This window comes from Vipera ursinii, assembly GCF_947247035.1.
Source record: "Vipera ursinii genome assembly, chromosome: 13".
Lineage (NCBI taxonomy): Eukaryota > Metazoa > Chordata > Lepidosauria > Squamata > Viperidae > Vipera > Vipera ursinii.
Window position 1 is genome coordinate 12,464,798 of NC_139526.1, and position 17,770 is coordinate 12,482,567.

The window sequence follows — 17,770 nt, forward strand, 5'->3', positions numbered from 1 at the left end:
CTTCTTATCATCATCATCATCATCATCATCATCATCTCTGCTAATTCCACCAGCTGGAAACCCCTGCTTTGAACGTTATTCCTCAGCAACGCCTCTCTCTCTACATATAAATGCTTTCTGGGCTGTGTATATTTTGTCTTCAAGCTGTCCCTTGTCAATGTTAGTGGGACTAACTTCCGTAGAATAAATTACCTCTGAAATCAGTGAGATTTTTTTTAAAAAAAAAGGGTAATCAAGATGGTAAAAGGTCAATCTTTTGTACCTTTGGCATTGCAATATGACACACAACGGACACATTCTCCGATTTCAAAGCCTAGCTGTTCATCCAGAGAAAGGACATAATTCTCGCCCCGTTCCAAATCCCAGAACCTACAGAGAAAGGTACAAGAAATATAGTTAATAAGGGGCCGGCCTTAAAAAAAACCCAAAAAAACCCAAAAAGGCTTTATTGTAAAGCCCGATGCTGCTCAGATTTGTTTTTCTGCCTGGCCTTGGCAGTTTGCCATCTTCTTGTTTTCTATCGCTCTCTAAGACTGTGAGAAACTCTTTGATTCACTTAAGACTACTCTAAAAATAATCACAGCAATGGCTAAATGGTACCCATCCAGTAGTTGGCCTACTGCTCAAGGGGTTGAAGCAGGACGGGAGACATGTCAGTCCTTTTAATTTAGACCAGATGTTTCTTGTACAAAGTTCTTCAGGTCTGTTCTCTCAACACAGCTCATAAACCAATCTGTGACTTTAAAGCAGAGGTCTTCCAACTTGGCCCTTTGGTGACTTGTGGACTTCAACTGAAGAGATTCAAGTCCACAAGTCACCAAAGGGCCAAGTTGGAAGACCCCTGCTTTAAAGTCAACATGACGGTAATTTTCTCCCAGCCAGATACAGCAAGTTTGTGTCACAGGAAAAGACTGAAGCAATGAATTCCCAGGTTATGTTTTTTTCTATAGCAGCTATTTGCATATTGACTCTCTGGAAATAAGGTTTATGATCAAGCTAGAGTCCAAGCAAGTAGGATCTGAGTACTGGTTTCTTTCCCCATTTATCCATCAAGATTGTGAAATGCTTATCTGATAAAGTAATACAGCTATGCACTAGGGACAACCTATGTGAAGCCATAGCATTATGCCTCACCCCAGTTCTACCTGGCCACAAGGACATAGATTAAATTCGATTAATCAGTTCAATTCAGTTTCATTAGCAAATTTCTGACTATCTATCTATCTATCTATCTATCTATCTATCTATCTATCTATCTATCCATCTCTTTATCTTTATCTATCCATCCATCCCTCATATTTAGGAATCGCCTACCTCCCTCACAGAGGGAGGGAGATTGCATTTGAGGCAGAAGTCATGGTTTCAAAGGAACTCTGGTTAACTACTAAGCAAGCCAGCTTAGCCATATTTTACCTAGTTGTGGTAGTGAGTTCCCAGGACTTCTTACAGGCACCTCTTTGCTTTTCAATCTAATGCGGCATTAGGTATACTTCAAGGTGATCCAGGCCAAAGACCCCCGTCATTTTCAAAAGACCCCCATCATTTCCTTACCTAAGAAGAGGTTCGTTTGTCGCAGTGATAAGGAGGCTATGATCAATCAAAACGATATCAGCCGGATGACTCATCTTTCCACTCAACTTGACCTGGCAACAAAAAGCATTCAGCGCGCCAAGTTACTGAGTTTAGTCCTCTTTCAAAGATCGTGGTCCAAATAAGTGATGTGCACAGAAATAAAAAGGGGTGACAATTTTAAAAAGCAGTTCAAGGTCTTTGCTCATCAATGATTTTGATTCTTCAATTCCAGGTATGTATAATCAGCGGAGCTCCAGGGTCCTCGAGAAAGCTTGTAGGCTAGCTAGAAACCACAATAATTAACTTTTTTTTAGTAAGTAATGTATCACACTTGCAATGTATGGCAGTGAAAGTTGGACCGTAAGAAAGGCCGAGCACCAAAAAATTGAGGCCTTTGAACTCTGGTGCTGGAGAAGACTCCTGCGAGTCCTTTGGACTGCAAGGTGATCAAACCGGTCGGTCCTAGAGGAGATCAACCCCGACTGCTCTTTAGAAGGCCAGATCCTGAAGTAGAAACTCAAATACTTTGGCCACCTAATGAGAAGGAAGGACTCACTGGAGAAGAGCCTAATGCTGGGAAAGGTTGAGGGCAAGAGAAGAAAGGGACGACAGAGAATGAGGTGGCTGGATGGAGTCACTGAAGCAGGAGGCGTGAGCTTAAAAGGACTCCAGAAGATGGTAGAGGACAGGAAGGCCTGGAGGAACGTTGTCCATGGGGTCGCGATGGGTCAGACACAACTTCACAGCTAACAACAACAAACGTATCACACAGCCTACTTCCTTACCTTCAGAAGCTCTTCTGCTTCTCCTTCAGGAGAAATTTTGTGAAGGGATAAGAGGAGGCTCTCCGTTATTACTACCAAGACGTCTCTTTCCATGAACAACATTTTTTGGACTGAAGTTTCTATGATCAATGCTTGGCTGGTCTTTCCTCTTTCGCTCACATAATGCACAGTTCCTGCAATGGAAACCATTGTGTAATTAACTCTAATCTTTAATTTATTTCAAATTTTAATTTTAATTTACTGTACAGAGACCTTTAATTTTTGTTGCTGTTAGCCGCCCTGAGTCCCTCGGGAGATAGGGTGGGATATAAGTCCCATTAATAAATAAATAAATAAATAAATAAATAAATAAATAAATAAATAAATAACTTGGCCATCGAATGAGGCTCAGGCCATCCCAAATTTGGGATCTGACGGTAAAAAGAGTCATCTCAAAGTGAGTGGAATCAGCCCATGCATTTATCAAAATGATGGAAAGAAACTTCATGGAAGCAAGAGCCTGTTGTGAAGATTACCGTTATGGGAGACGGCGAGTTCAAGTCCTGCCTTCGCCAGGAAAGCCAGCGAGGTGATCTTGGGCCAGTCACCAGGAGCTGGTGAGTTCTGGTATTACCTCAGTCATGAAAGCCAGCTGAGTAACCTTGGGGCCATCAGCAGGAGACGGTGAGTTTTAGTCCCGCCTTAGGTCGGTGACTTTGGGCCAGTCCTTCTCTCTCAGCCCAATCCACCTCACAGGGTTGTTGTCGTGGGGAAAATAGGAGGAAGAAGGTATAGGGGGTCTGTTCACTGCCTTGAGTTATTTGAAAATATTTTTTTTTAAAAAACAACAACAAAAGACTAAAAATAACAACTAAAAATAAAAGGGATCCAGGAACAAATAGGCTAAAAAGGAATCCACAGAGACCCTACAGAAAGTGGCATTTTTCACTGTCAAGAGTGTGAACAAATAAGAAATTGCGCGTAACAAATGCAAGATCGAAGGGGAGTGAGTTCTCATAATGCTTTCTTTAGATCACAATAGCCAGGAAGAGGAACTTGCCAAATTTAAAATCGTGCATCTCATGTTTACCAACAGGGGGAGCTGTGAGCTTTCAAATTAACCACCACAAGAATTTCACTCAGCTGGTGGCACCATCAGCCAGATGTTCAGAGTGGGGTTGGCATTTTTAATCCACCTAGGAAGTCCTTCCCTAGGACCTGAGAGAGGCAGATGCTGACGCTTTGTGGCGTTCGAAGTATCCTGGCAGGATGTCAGGTGTCCAGCTGCCTTCCGTAATTGACAGATGGCGAATTGGTCAATGTCGGTGGTGTTCAGGTGGTATTGTTTGGGGATTTACAATGAAGATTATAAACAATAGGCAACGTTCATGCACTGTATAATATAAAACATTGTATAAGTAGGCCTCAAAGGTCCTTGGTGAGGCTGGTAGAAATCACAAGGATTAACTTTTTTCTATGTAAGCCTAAGCCGGTAAGCCTTTAGATATTTATACAAATCTAAATTATGTAACAGAAGGGATGCGGTGGCTCAGTGGGTTAGGACGCTGAGCTTGTCGATCAGAAGGTTGGCAGTTTGGCGGGTCGAATCCCGAGTGCCACATAGCAGAGTGAGTGCCTGTTACTCGTCCCAGCTTCTGCCAACCTGCACGTAAAAATGCAAGTAGAAAAATAGGGGGACCACTATGGTGGGAAGGTAACAGCGTTCCGTGCGCCTTTGGCGTCTAATCATGCCAGCCACATGACCACGGAGACGTCCTCGGACAAGTGTTGGCTCTTCGGCTTTGAAACGGAGATGAGCACCGGCCCCTAGAGTCGGAAACGACTAGCACGCATGTGCGGGGGAACCTTTACCTTTACCTAAATTATGTAACATAAATGCAAAATATTAAAGACCACCCTGTACATTCCTGTTTTTAAAAGCTGCTTTGGTCTTACCGTCGATCACGCTAACAAAGAAGGATAGGCCTTCCTGGGGTCCCATTTTGAGAGGCAGCCCCACTCCAGATTTTCTCCAGTTAAACATATCCAGGGCCTTCTCGTCGCCACTCACTGCAGCTTTGGCGAGCTGGACCAAATCTCTGCAGGTGAAGAACAAGACGTCTGAGACTTGGCACCCTCTGGATTTGCAAGACTACCTGTAACTCCCTGTTACAGGCAGTCCTCGACTTACAGCCGTTCATTTCATGAGTGTTCAAAGCTACCGCAGCTCTGAAAAAAAGTGGCTTAGGGCTGGCTCCTCGCACTTACGGCTGTCACAGCAGCCCTTGAAAGTCACATGGTTAAAATTCAGCTGCTTGGCAACTGGGCCCATGTTTAGCATGGTTGCAGTGTCCCAGGGTCACCGTTTTGCAACCTTCCCAGCTGACATTCCCGACAAATAAAGTTAGTGGGGGGGAGGGAACTGGATTCACTTAATAACCATGGCAAAATTGGTCATATAACTCGAGTGACTACGTGTAAAGAAAAAACACTTCTTAAAGGCGAGAGGTTTCTCCTCACCCCAGTCTGGAGCATGCCTAGGTGTTTTTCAATATTAAAGGCTTTTTTCTGATGGGCACTTAAGGCATAGCACAAAAAGAAACAGTAGGCCACCACGGGAATTTTAAACGAACGCTGTGCTGCAAGTAACAGCATTTTTCGACAGTTTAGGAAGGCTGACAGAAAGAGGATGAAAAAAATAAAAGGTTTCAACCTGAGGATGAGGCTATAAAAACAGATCGGGCTATTGGGTATGTCTAGTTTAAGGGACACGGTGGCTCAGTGGGTTAGGACGCTGAGCGTGTCGATCAGAAGGTCGGCAGTTTGGCGGGTCGAATCCCGAGTGCCGCGTAGCAGAGTGAGCGCCTGTTACTCGTCCCAGCTTCTGCCAACCTAGCAGTTCGAAAGCACGTAAAAAATGCAAGTAGAAAAATAGGGACCACTCCGGTGGGAAGGTAACGGCGCTCCGTGCACCTTTGGCGTCTAGTCATGCCGGCCACATGACCATGGAGACGTCCTCGGACAAGTGCTGGCTCTTCGGCTTTGAAACGGAGATGAGCACCGGCCCCTAGAGTTGGAAACGACTAGCACACATGTGTGGGGGAACCTTTACCTAGTTTAAGGAAGAGAAGGACTAGGGGTGATATTTATTTATGATAGCAGTGTTCCAATATCTCAGGGGTTGCCACAAAGAAAAGGAAGTCAAGCTATTCTCCAAAGCGCCCAAAGGCAGGACATGAAGCTACAGATGAAAACTAATCAAGGAGAGAAGCAACCTAGAACTAAGGAGAAACTTCCTGACAGTTAGAACAATTAACCAGTGGAACAACCTGCCTCCAGAAGCTGTGAATGCTCCAACGCTGGAAGTTTTTAAGAAGAGACTGGACAGCCATTTGCCTGAAATGGTATAGGGTTTCCTGCCTGAGCAGGGGGTTGGACTAGATGACCTCCAAGGTCCCTTCCAACATCATCATCATCATTATTGAATGGTTTAAAAGAAAATATGAAATAAGAGGGAAGGAAGTGGCCCTTGATTCACCACCCATACTAAGCATCGAAGAACTTTCAGATTTTTGCTCCAGTGGATCTTAGTATCAACGGACAGAAATTCAGGCCAAAGTTTCATACTTACTCTCCTGGAGGAGGTGGGCGAAAAATGCAGAAATTGAGATGTTTTCCATACTCGTGTTTTAACAAAGGGGGACCTTGGACTCTCCCCCGCTGATCCATCCGCCACAAGACAAGAACCCCCAGCTGCAAAAGAGAGAAAACTCTGTTAAGGTTTTCATATGGACCGCTTGTTCTGCCGTTTGCGTTCTTGGTTTGTCTTAAGTTGAGCTCATAACTTCATTGATAACTTGATATGGAGAAGCAAGTTCTCAATAATTGGCTGTACATAAGAATACTAAGGCTGAGCGCCAAAGAATTGAGGCCTTTGAACTATGGTGCTGGAGAAGACTCCTGCGAGTCCCTTGGACTGCAAGGCGAGCAAACCGGTCAGTCCTAGAGGAGATCAACCCTGACTGCTCTTTAGAAGGCCAGATCCTGAAGCTGAAACTCAAATACTTTGGCCACCTCATGAGAAGGAAGGACTCACTGGAGAAGAGCCTAATGCTGGGAAAGGTTGAGGGCAAGAGAAGAAGGGGACGACAGAGAATGAGGTGGCTGGATGGAGTCACTGAAGCAGTAGGCGTGAGCTTAAAGGGACTCCAGAAGATGGTAGAGGACAGGAAGGCCTGGAGGAACGTTGTCCATGGGGTCGTGATGGGTCGGACACGACTTTGCAACTAACAACAACAAGAATACTAACCAAGATATGTTAAATGCCAATTCTCACGATCTTTTTAGAACAAAACAGCTCATGATTTTCTCGTCTCATTCGCCACGGGAATCCAATGTAAATAAAGGTAGTTCTCGGCTTATGACCACAACTGGAACCAGCATTCCTGTTACTAAGCAAGGCGGATGTTAAGTGATTTGGGCTGATTTCAGTTCTCTTTTTTTGTCATGGTTATGTGAATCACTCCAGTTGTTAAGTGAATCACACAGTTGCTAAATGAAACTGGCTTCCGCCACTGGCTCTTCTTGTACGACGCCAACCCGGAAGGTCACAAACGGCCATCACATGACCCTGGAATCACTGCAACCGTCATAAACACAGGTTGGCAAAATAGAATAAAAAGCCCTGGAAAAACGTACCTGACATTTTCTCCCTTTGTAAGTAAATGAAAAATCCTCATCTACAAAGGAAATTTCCATAGTCTGTGTTAACGAATAATAGATAGGCTTATGCATTGATGTGCTATTCAAAAACCTTTTTGATTTTGCTACTTACTTTATCTCCAGAAACAAGACGTGTTCCTTTGGTACTCCAGTTCAGGATCGAAATATCAGCATTATGGTTGGAGGGCACAGCATGATGCTCCTTGTCTTGTTTATTCATTACTACCACATCTCCCATCTCGCAACCCACGGCCACAATCAGCTTGGAGGGGTGCCAACTGAGATACGTGACCCGAAAGTTTCTTTCCAAGTGTGCATCACCCACATACTCTCCCTGGAGGAGGAAAAAAAGAAAAAGAGAACAGCAGATAGATAGATAGATAGATAGATAGATAGATAGATAGATAGATAGATAGATAGATAGATAGATATAGATAGGGTAGGTAGGTAAATAAATAAATAAATAAATAAATAAATAAATAAAGGTAGATGAGAGAGAGAGAAGAGAAAGAGATAGATACGATATAGATTAGAGATAGAGAGATAGATAGAGATAGGAGATAGGTAGATAGATGAGAGAGAAAAGAGATAGAGAGATGGATAGATAGATGGATGGAGATAGATAGATAGATAGATAGATAGATAGATAGATAGATAGATAGATAGATAGATAGATATGATAGAGATAGGATGTAGGTAGGTAGGTAGATGAGAGAGAAGAAATAGATGATAGATAGATATAGATGATAGACAGACACAGATATATAGTTATATATAGACAGAGAAAGACAGAGACAGACAGAGAGACAGAGACAAAGAGAACAGCATATTTTATATACATATATTCATACATACATACATATGCTAAACATATGCTATACATATATTCATACATACATATATATGCTAAACAGGTGTTTCTCAACCTTATCAACTTTAAAAGAGGTGGTCTTCAACTCCCAGAGTTCCTCAGCCACCATCAACTGATCAAATCCTTCAATACATCTGACTCCCAAATGTATGTACAAGGCGCCTAGCACTTCATTTAGCCCAGGACAACCATTAGTTTTCGAACACTTGCCTGTTCTTGAAAAATATCCACACTACCGCCAGAGTCTGCATTAACGGATGCAACAGCCAAAAGTGGCTGAAGACGGTGCCATTTTATGTGGGTGTGGGGTCCACAGGACTCGAGTGCTTCTATTCGATGATCAATGTATACCGCCATGCTCAGATGCCTATGAGACAAAAGTATTCGTTGCATAATTGTCTAAAGAGCAAGAGACAAATATGAGACTGAAAGGCAAATTACATGTTTAAACATAAACTGAACAAATTAAAAAATGGATGTTCTTTGCACATGGAAGGAATTAACCCCACCCATTATTTAGCTCTTAATATATGTTTTTCTTTCCCTATCCTCCCACCAGGAGCCGAAGGGAAAATGCACAGAGAGCAAATTCTCGCTGTCCACCATTTACACGCAGGTTAAGAGTGCTCCAATTTGCTCCAAGTGAAAAGTGGGAGAAATGAAGGCTCTAAGCAAGCAAATTAGACAAATCACGATCCACCGTAAGAGTGCTGTCCCTGTTCAGGATCCTCTGGAGTGAGTAGCCATATCAAATCAAATCAATTAAATTAAATGTGGAGAAGCAGACATTTACACTGCCAGCTATATCATTAAAGAAAGCCTCTAAAATCTCCTATCAGTCAGCTCCGCAGTCTAGCTTATAGCCCCGAGATTTCCTGATGGAGTCTTGTCCGAATACTAACTATCATAGATTTGATTTGTCTATGGAGATTCTCAGTCATCCAGGTCATGGTTGTCCCAAAAGTGCTTTTTCAGGTGGCAACTGGACTTTCTCTTTTTTTTCTTTGAAGACGTTTCGCTTCTCATCCAAGAAGCTGCTGGAGAGCTGAAGAAGCTTCTTGGCGGAGAAGCGAAAGGTCTTCAAAGAAAAACAAGAAAGTCCGGTTGTCTCGTGAAAAAGCATCTTAGAGCTGACTTGCATTTATTCCAAATTAACGGTGACGGGCAACTAAAAATAACACGCAAGCACAGGTAGCAATTTTATTCACTTATTTTGTTACATTTTTAGGCTTGCACATCTCTCTTGTAAGGAGGAGAATACAAACATAAGAGGAAGCCAAGGTGAGAATAAGTTTAAGTTTATCATATTTGTATACCGCCCTTCTCCCGAAGGACTCAGGATACACCCCCCCACCCACACTGTCACTAGGAAATAAACCAATGCAAAACATCGCACAGGCTCTGGCCCACATCTGGATCTGCATCTTTTACGCCAGGGGTCTTCAAACTCGGCCCTTTTATGACTCATGGACTTCAACTCCCAGCATTCCTCAGCCAGGTATGCTGGCTGAGGAATTCTGGGAGTTGAAGTCCATGAGTCATAAAAAGGGCCGAGTTTGAAGACCCCTGTTTTACGCAGTGGTTTCCCAACCTTGCCAACTTGAAGACGGGTGGACTTCAACTCCCAGAATTCCCCAGCAAGCCTTGCAGGCTGAGGAATTCTGGGAGTTGAAGTCCCCTCGCCTCCACAAAGTTGCCCGCTGCATTTAAAGGGCCCCAGGAGGGTTGATGGGCATGGGGGAGGGGGGGAGAGGGGAAATTAAAACCAAGATGAATTAATTAGCTCTCGCTTGCTGATTTCCACCACCCCACCCGCCCAAATTGAGGATCTCCTTTGTATGGCAGGTAAGCCCAGCTCGACTCCTTCGTGGGCGCGATCGCGACTGCGCGACAATAACACGGCTGCGGGGGAGGTGGTCGCCTTGGCCTCCCCCTGGGATGTTTTTCCCGACGTGGCAGTCCGGGGATCTCCTGGTGGCCTCCCACCCCACGCCTCCACAAAAGCCACGCTTTCCCTTCGGGAGGGGCTCAGGCCCTTGGAGCGCTAACTGGGCCGAAGGGCGTCCTTTTCGGGGGCCCCCCTCCTCTCCCCCCGCTGAGAAAAGGCCTCCGAAGCAGCGAGGCGAATCCCCCAGCCATCCCCGATCTCCTCGCCTTACCTGCTCCGGGCCCGGCCCCGATCGAGGCCTGCTGGGCCGATTCAAAGGAGAGGCTTCGCGTTGCCCCGGGCAACGGCGAGCGCCCCGCCACGGAAACACCCGAAGGGGAAGCGAAGAGAGCCGAAGGGGGGGGGAGGAGGCTGGGCGGAGCTTGCCGAGCGCCTTCGCGCAAGCGGTTGGAAGAGGCGCTTCTTTGGTTTGCAAAAGTGTTTTGTTTTCCCCCTCTCTTCCCCCATTTTGGACTTTCTGCCCGAACACACACACACAAAGTGTTGCTGTAGGTTTTGTTCTCAAAAAGCCAAGAGAGATAATAAGAGAGATAACCTTACACACACACACACACAGTGTTGCTGTAGATTTTGTTCTCAAAAAGCCAAGAGAGATAATAAGAGAGATAACCTTACACACACACACACACACACACACAGTGTTGCTGTAGGTTTTGTTCTCAAAAAGCCAAGAGATAGAGAGAGATTACACACACACACACACACACACACACAGTGTTGCTGTAGGTTTTGTTCTCAAAAAGCCAAGAGAGATAATAAGAGAGATAACCTTACACACACACACACACACACAGTGTTGCTGTAGGTTTTGTTCTCAAAAAGCCAAGAGAGATAGAGAGAGATTACACACACACACACACACACACACACACACAGTGTTGCTGTAGGTTTTGTTCTCAAAAAGCCAAGAGAGATAATAAGAGAGATAACCTTACACACACACACACACACACACACAGTGTTGCTGTAGGTTTTGTTCTCAAAAAGCCAAGAGAGATAATAAGAGAGATAACCTTACACACACACACACAGTGTTGCTGTAGGTTTTGTTCTCAAAAAGCCAAGAGATAGAGATTACACACACACACACACACACACACACACACACAGTGTTGCTGTAGGTTTTGTTCTCAAAAAGCCAAGAGAGATAAGAGAGAGATAACCTTTATTGTCATTTTTGTTTACTGTGGGCGCAAGGGCACACATCGAAATTGACATTTAGTTGCCCGCTCGCAAAGTGGAACACGTACATGATACACACCTAAAACATGCTATATGCACATATGTAGTATGTATAGACCCACAGCCCTACATATACATAACAAATAAATCAGCCTTGGCTTGTTTGAGAACACATATTGACAGATGGTTGTCTTTCTGTGCGGTATTTTATTTACAAGGAAATAAATATTTACAAACATTTGTAATTATCACAAATATTTACAAATAAATAAATAAATAAATTTCCCGCTGATTTATAGTTCCTCTTTCGAGGATAGCGGAAAGCCTGTGGTCTCGTTGACGTCATTAGTTTTTTTATAATTAACAGCTTTATTCATGGAATAAAGTTTGCTTTAATTGAGAACGGATACGCATCGCGGGGAAAAAAACACAGACCGCAACCTTTAAAAAAAATAATCGCTCCCTCTCTTTCGGCATTGGTCCCCTGCCTTGCCCGTCTAATAGAAACCAGCCAATGAATGCTCCCAAAAGTGACCTGGTCTCCGCCCCTTTCTGAATCCCCGCCTCGGAGCTCCTGCCTCCACCACTTCCGGCCCCTCTCTGCTGCCCTTCCAATCTTCTCTCTTCCCCCTCCCTCCTTTTTCCTCATCCCGCCGCCTCTCCTCGCGCGCTGGGGCGGTACCGAGTCATCTGTCGCGCGCGGCGCTCCGATTGGCCACTCTTCGCCTCCGCGGCCTCGCACCCCGCCTCCCCTCCTTCCGACGCTGACCAATAAAAACATTTGTTTGGGAGTGGAGGGGAAAAAAATCCTCTTTCTCCGCCTGTCTCTTTCTTTCTTTCTTTCTCCCCGCCCCTTTGGAGGCGTGGCCTGCCGAGCTGTCCGCTGGGCCTGCCGGGCTCGCGCGCCGGCGACGGCGGCGGCAACGAGGAAGCGGAAGCAAGCGGCGAGCTCGCGAGCCGGGCGGCGGCCGTCGTTGCAAAGCGCTCCTTTGCCGAGGAGTTGCGGAGCGGAGAAGCCGCCAGGGCGCCGAACGGCCTGCGCGCTGCCGGGATCGCTTGCCCTGCCGCCGCCGCCGCAGCTCCCGGAGGCTTCCCATGCATCAGGTAGGAGCAGGCTCGGTGGCTCGGATACCCGGTTAGGGGTGTCTCCCCGCCGGCCCAACCCGGTCTGTAAAGCCACGCCGGGCTGCGGCCCCGCCTAAGGCGTGCAATGCATGCATCGGCCCCGGGGGGGGGGATTGACTTGCGCGCGCTCTCTCGCTTTGCAAAGCTTGGATATCCCGCCGGCGGGGCGCCGTTTTATGGGGAAACCCCCCCCCCCTCTCCACCTCCCGAGGCTGGGCTTCCTAGGAGAGGGACGGTAGAGGCGAGGCAGCTTGCGCGGCGAGGAAGCGGAGGAGGGGCGTTGGGGTTAGGGAAGCAAAAAAAAAAAAAAGTGGGGGGGATGGTGTCATCGGAGGGGGGAGTAAATATTGGCCGACGTGGTAGTGAGGTCGCTGAGCAGAGGTGTGGGTGCCATGGGGGAAAAATGAGTGGGGTGGGATGGAAATCTGACAGTCGTGCGACAATGGGAAGGGGAGGAGGATGATCGGATAAAATTCAATTGTTTTTGTTATGCAGTTGGGCATGTTGAAACGGGCCAGTAGCCCCCCTCCCCAGTCTGCTGGCAATACCACTTTCCCATCGGAGGTGTCCTCCTCCCTTTGCTTGGTCAAATTAAACAGAACGTGCTAATTATTTCAGATTATCTTTGATATCTGACCCTTTTACGAGCCTCTGCTTCTGTGTAAACTGGGCAGCCGGTCCTGCATAATCCTTGATTATTATCATGCTGTGGATGGTTTTCCTGCGGCCATGTTTGAAACTATTCAAGGCTATTCCCCCCCACTCCAAACAATGTACACCAAGAATGTACATTTAAGTGCACAAAACTGTACACTTAAAAGCTTTGCCTTCTAATGTTTTTTTTTGGCGTTAAGTTCCAGTGAAGTTAAGGAGCTTCCCATCTTGGTATCCAGTTTTGAAAATGGGCATAGAATAGGATGCTCTGTATTCAGGTGCTCTTAAGTGAAGCTTATGAGAGGAATGTAGGTGCACTGTTTTCTTGAAAGATTATAGTCTTTGGAGGTGCTGGATCTTTTGTCTAAAAGCAACTTTCTATGACTTGTTATGTTGGTGACCAGCCCTTCGTTGATGGATATTGAGTTGTAATTTCTAATCTTAAGATGTGTGTTTGAGGGTAAATAAGGACCACATAATTCTCAATATACCCTTGAAGAACACTGAATTTTTCAGAGTATATTTCCAAACGTCTTGATATCTCTGTGGACTGTGATAGATGTTAAAAGATACTTTGCTTTGCATCTTTTCCAGGGTTATCCTCTGCATGCATTTTTTTTAAAAAGAGGAGGGGTGGTTTATGTAGTTAATACCACTTTGCAGGCTTCCAGCCTAGAAGGTTTGTGTGTGTGTGTGTGTGTGTGTGTGTGTGTGTGTTTGAAAAGCAATAACCCAGGGATGCAATTGTTTAAAAGAAATGTCGCTACCAAGTCTGGATTACCCCTTCGATGGAAACCTGGCCAGCGAGTAGCCCCTGCTTTATAAAGATGGCACAAGGAAGCCTGGAATCTAAACGTTGGGCAGCCATTTGGGGAAGGGGGAGGGAGGGAAAGTGTAATATCCACCTCCCCTGCAAAAAATTTATTTTTTAAAAAAAATCTGAACTGCTTTACCCCACTCTGTTCTCCAGCTCCCCCTTTTAAGACCCCTCCCAAGCCCCCCACCCCCCCCCAATCAAATAAAGCTTCTCTCCAGCTTTCCAATGCAAGAACAAGTTAAGTTGGCTAAAGGGGGGTGGGAGGCAGACGCAGTGATCGGGCGGGGACCGGCCCTCCTAGCCGGGTGTGCCTTCTGCACCCCCCCCCCGGACCCACCCCCAAACCTCCTCCCTCCCTCCACGCTTTTGTCCGCGCTTCCCTCCCTCCGTTTGCAAAAAGGCGCGTGCCGTTTTTCCTTCCCTCCCCAGCAAGTGCGCGTCCGGAAAGGGGCGTTGGGGGGGGGGATATCGGTGGTGCAAAAAAAAAAAAAAGAGTTGGAAATCTTTGCACTCCCCCAGTCCGGGAGAGAGAGAAGGGAGGGAGACACACACACGCATGCACACTCACAAACACACACTCGCCAACACACCCAGAGGCACAGGCAGGCGCACACCCTCGCTCGCAAGGAGAGGAGGAGAAACTGCCGCCGCCGCCGTTGCTGCTGCTGCTGCTGGGTTGCTGCAGCGAGGAACATGAACGCTCCCCCTTCGGGAGCTCGCCTCGCCTCGGCTCCATGGTGAGGAGAAGGAAGAGCCCCCCCGGCCCGGCAGACCCGCACCATGGGTAGGACGGGGCGGCGGGGGTCGCTCGGGGAGGGGGCTCCCCACCCGCGCGCTCCGGCCCGGCCGCCTCTCCTTTCTCCTCCTCCTCTTCCTTTGCCTTGCCTTGGCCCAGCCACTTTCCCCCGACTTGGGCCGCTTCCCGGGCTCGGGGAAGGGGCTCCTCCGGGGGGCCCGTGCGGGCTGGGGGTCCCCTGGAGCCCGGCGGAGGGTCCCTCTCCTGCCCGCGCCCGCCTCCCCCCCTCCCCGAGGGCCGCGCGCTGGGCTCGGGACGAGAAGGGGGGAATGGAGTGGCAAACAACGGCGGCCATGTTGAGCGGAATGTCTGCGGCGAAACTTCGCCCCGCCGGGGGGAGGAAGGCGGGCGGGGGGCGGGCGGGCTGGGCTTGGGGGGAGCCCGGCCGGGGGGGGGTCACCCGCCCAGGCCGGGGGGGGGGAGGCCCCGACTAGCCGGCCCGGGGCTTGTTTTGGGCCACCAGCCTCATCCTCTTCCTCTTCTTCTTCCTCCTCTTCTTCTTCCTCCTCCTCTTCTTCCTCCTCCTCCTCCTCCTCTTCCTCCTCCTCCTCTTCTTCTTCCTCCTCCTCCTCCTCCTCTTCTTCCTCCTCCTCCTCCTCTTCTTCTTCCTCCTCCTCTTCCTCTTCTTCCTCCTCCTCCTCTTCTTCCTCCTCTTCCTCCTCCTCTTCTTCTTCCTCCTCCTCTTCCTCTTCTTTTTCCTCCTGCCAGGATGACAGTCAAGCTGGGCGAGCACAGCAGCGGCGCCTCCGAGGAAAGCCTGAGGAAGCTGGGCAAGCGAGGAGCAGCCGGCGAGGAAGAGGGGTGCCCCAAAGAAGGAGGAGGAGGAGGATGTGGCGGAGAGGCGGCGAAGAAAGGCCAGGAGGAGGGGACCCCTCGGGGAGAGACGACGAACGGGGGTCCCCCCTCGGCGGGAGCCCCACCGGCATCACCCCCGGCTGCCGCCGCCTCTTCCTCCTCCTCGGGCCCACCGGCCGCGCCTGGCCATGACCAGCATCACTTCCTCAGGTCCAGCGTCCGGCCGCAGAGCAAGAGGCTGAGGAAGGACCCCCAGGCCTCCGGTGGGGCGGCGGCCGGCAGCGGAACGGGCGGCGGCGGCGGTGGGGGCAGCGCTGCCCCCACGGGGAAAGGCAAAGGTGGGTCACACAGGCAGAGCACCCTCCTTCGCGCCAGGCGTGGGTCACGCACGCAGACCATCACCCCTCGCCGTGCATGGTTGATCCAGAAGGAATCGGGGTGATCCCACGCTTGGGAGCGGAGCCCCGAGTATCTATTATGGGGCCGCCGGCGATTCGAAGCATCCCTCTTCAGGCTGGGCTCATTTTCACGCACCCCGAATTGATCCGGGGGGGGTGGGGTGGGGGCGTCAGATCCACCCAGAAGCCTTGGATTCAAAATGGGAAACCAATTAGGTTGCTTGATTGCGCTATTCCTGCCGCTTGAATTTTTTTTAGTGATTTTTTTAAAAAAATCTTGCCTGGTTACTCAAGGTTTAGGGTTGCCCCCACTCTCTGGTCTGCATGGGTCAAGAATTTAATTTGTTGATTACTGTGATAATCAGTCTTGATAATCTTAGAAGCAGCCTCAATCTGATCTTTTTCTGGTTGCTGCATGATGGTTGAGTTTTAGCATCTGGCATTCCTGGGCATGGCCTGGTTCTTAGTCAACAATTTTGATGTTTTCTTCTTGTCCCTTTTCAGAATATTGTTTTTGATGCTTTTTGAGTTGTGGAAAAAAATGCCATTTGAATGGATCTGATGTCTCCAGACTAGGAATCTCTTGATCCGTTCCGCATTGTGTTTAAACTGATAGATTGTATAAATTTCTGAACTAGAACCAACTGAGTTAGCATTTTTTTTGGTAATCACCGATGTTAGCATTTGATTAGAGTGCAATTGTAACACATTTCTGTGGATTTAATTATTCCAGCTTTTGTTTTATTAACCAGTTACATTTATGGAAATGGAGATCCTTAAGACTTTCTTAAAAAGACTTTCTTAAAAATATTTTTCCTGATGAACTAGTATATTGGATGGGAGAAATAAATAACTGTATAGATGTTATTAGAGATAGTTTCTTTAAGACAACCTTTCCCAGCTTTGAACTTTTTTTATAAATCAGGATTACAGAATCTTTAATATTTCTTGGCAAGACGGCAGAAAATGTTGACGCCACATTAGATTTGACATCAATCTTTTTTGAAGAACAGGTAGTGGGGTGCTTTCAACATAATGCTGTGACTTGTGGAGTTTTGACCTCAAAACTCGATTGGGTGAATCCATCCAGTTGTCAGTTGTTCAGTGAAGGACAAATATATTTTAATATGATACATTAAACCTATCAAAGCCCTGTGTAACTTAAGCGTTGTTTCAGCAAAGAAATACTTTGTTGGTTGACTCCCCCCCCCTTGCATTACTATAAACATTTGTGCCCACACTCACTTATTCTCTGAAATCTTCTATCGTACTACCTCTTGGTGTAACCATGTATTTAGTGAAAGTGAAATAGACATCACAAAATAGGCTTTGCATTAGCAGTTTATAGGAAGTGTTACTTCCTTATTCCGATCTGTCTTTGGAATGCAACATTTCACTTAGATGTACATTTTGACAACCTGAGATTGACATATATAGTTATTAATTTCAAAAGCATTTGTCATATTCAGTATCCTAGATTGATCTAGTTCTTACAGTTAAAGAAAGATGTTTCTGACTACATGGACGTGGACTTCAATTCCCAGAATTCGTCAGCCAGCATGCCCTTTACAGAGAATTGTGGGAATGGAATCCTAAGTGGAAAACACAGGTATAGACTAATGCAGATATTTTTTCCAGAGTGCTGGATGGAAAATTTTCATTTGCTACATGATCCTTATAACCGGAGCCTAAATTTTGAGTTTTCTGCAAGCAGAGTCTGTACTGCACAATTAAATTCAATAAATTTCTGCAGAACTCATCTTGGAATGAATGGAAATTTTACCATACTGTGGAGTCCTCGGTATTCTCTGAACTTGGTTATTTTCTTGCAGACATTTTATTACCCAACTAGGTAACAACATCAGTGCTAGGACCATCTTCTACCATATCACGGCTGGGTGTTAACACAGCCTTTCTTTCAGCTGGCCTAAGAGCATGGCTAGGAATGTATGAAGTTCGAGCTTGTTTCTCATCCTTCAGATAAATGTAGTGAAAGGGGGGAAAAAGTCTATAACTTGTAGACGGGGATATTGGATCAGAAATCTTTCAAGTGAAGCTAATGATAGTAAGTTTACCCTGGACCTTGGTGGGTCATTTTGGTAAGATAATGGAACAGATCATTTCCA

At 47.0% G+C, this 17,770-nt stretch overlaps 2 protein-coding genes across 3 annotated transcripts in view; one reads left to right on the forward strand and one right to left on the reverse strand.

Moving 5' to 3' along the window:
• The window catches only part of IFT140 (intraflagellar transport 140), a 75,569-nt gene extending 65,460 nt beyond the window's left edge, over positions 1–10,109 (reverse strand). The window contains exons 1-8 of the mRNA XM_083372732.1: positions 10,089–10,109; positions 8,136–8,296; positions 7,171–7,388; positions 5,968–6,089; positions 4,293–4,435; positions 2,358–2,530; positions 1,552–1,643; positions 263–369 (exon numbers count right to left, since the gene is read on the reverse strand). Coding sequence (XP_083228858.1) covers positions 263–369; positions 1,552–1,643; positions 2,358–2,530; positions 4,293–4,435; positions 5,968–6,089; positions 7,171–7,388; positions 8,136–8,286 — 1,006 coding nt within the window. The 5' untranslated portion in view covers positions 8,287–8,296; positions 10,089–10,109. The remainder of the gene's footprint in view (positions 1–262; positions 370–1,551; positions 1,644–2,357; positions 2,531–4,292; positions 4,436–5,967; positions 6,090–7,170; positions 7,389–8,135; positions 8,297–10,088) is intronic.
• A 1,874-nt stretch (positions 10,110–11,983) lies between these two features.
• Positions 11,984–17,770, forward strand: part of CRAMP1 (cramped chromatin regulator homolog 1) — a 41,116-nt gene continuing 35,329 nt past the window's right edge. The window contains exons 1-2 of one of the 2 annotated variants that reach the window (XM_083372738.1): positions 11,984–12,163; positions 15,160–15,584. In XM_083372738.1, the coding sequence (XP_083228864.1) occupies positions 15,161–15,584 (424 nt within the window). In that variant the 5' untranslated portion in view covers positions 11,984–12,163; position 15,160. Of the gene's footprint in view, positions 12,164–14,246; positions 14,440–15,159; positions 15,585–17,770 lie in introns of those variants that run through there. The other variant, XM_083372737.1, reaches the window with a different exon arrangement.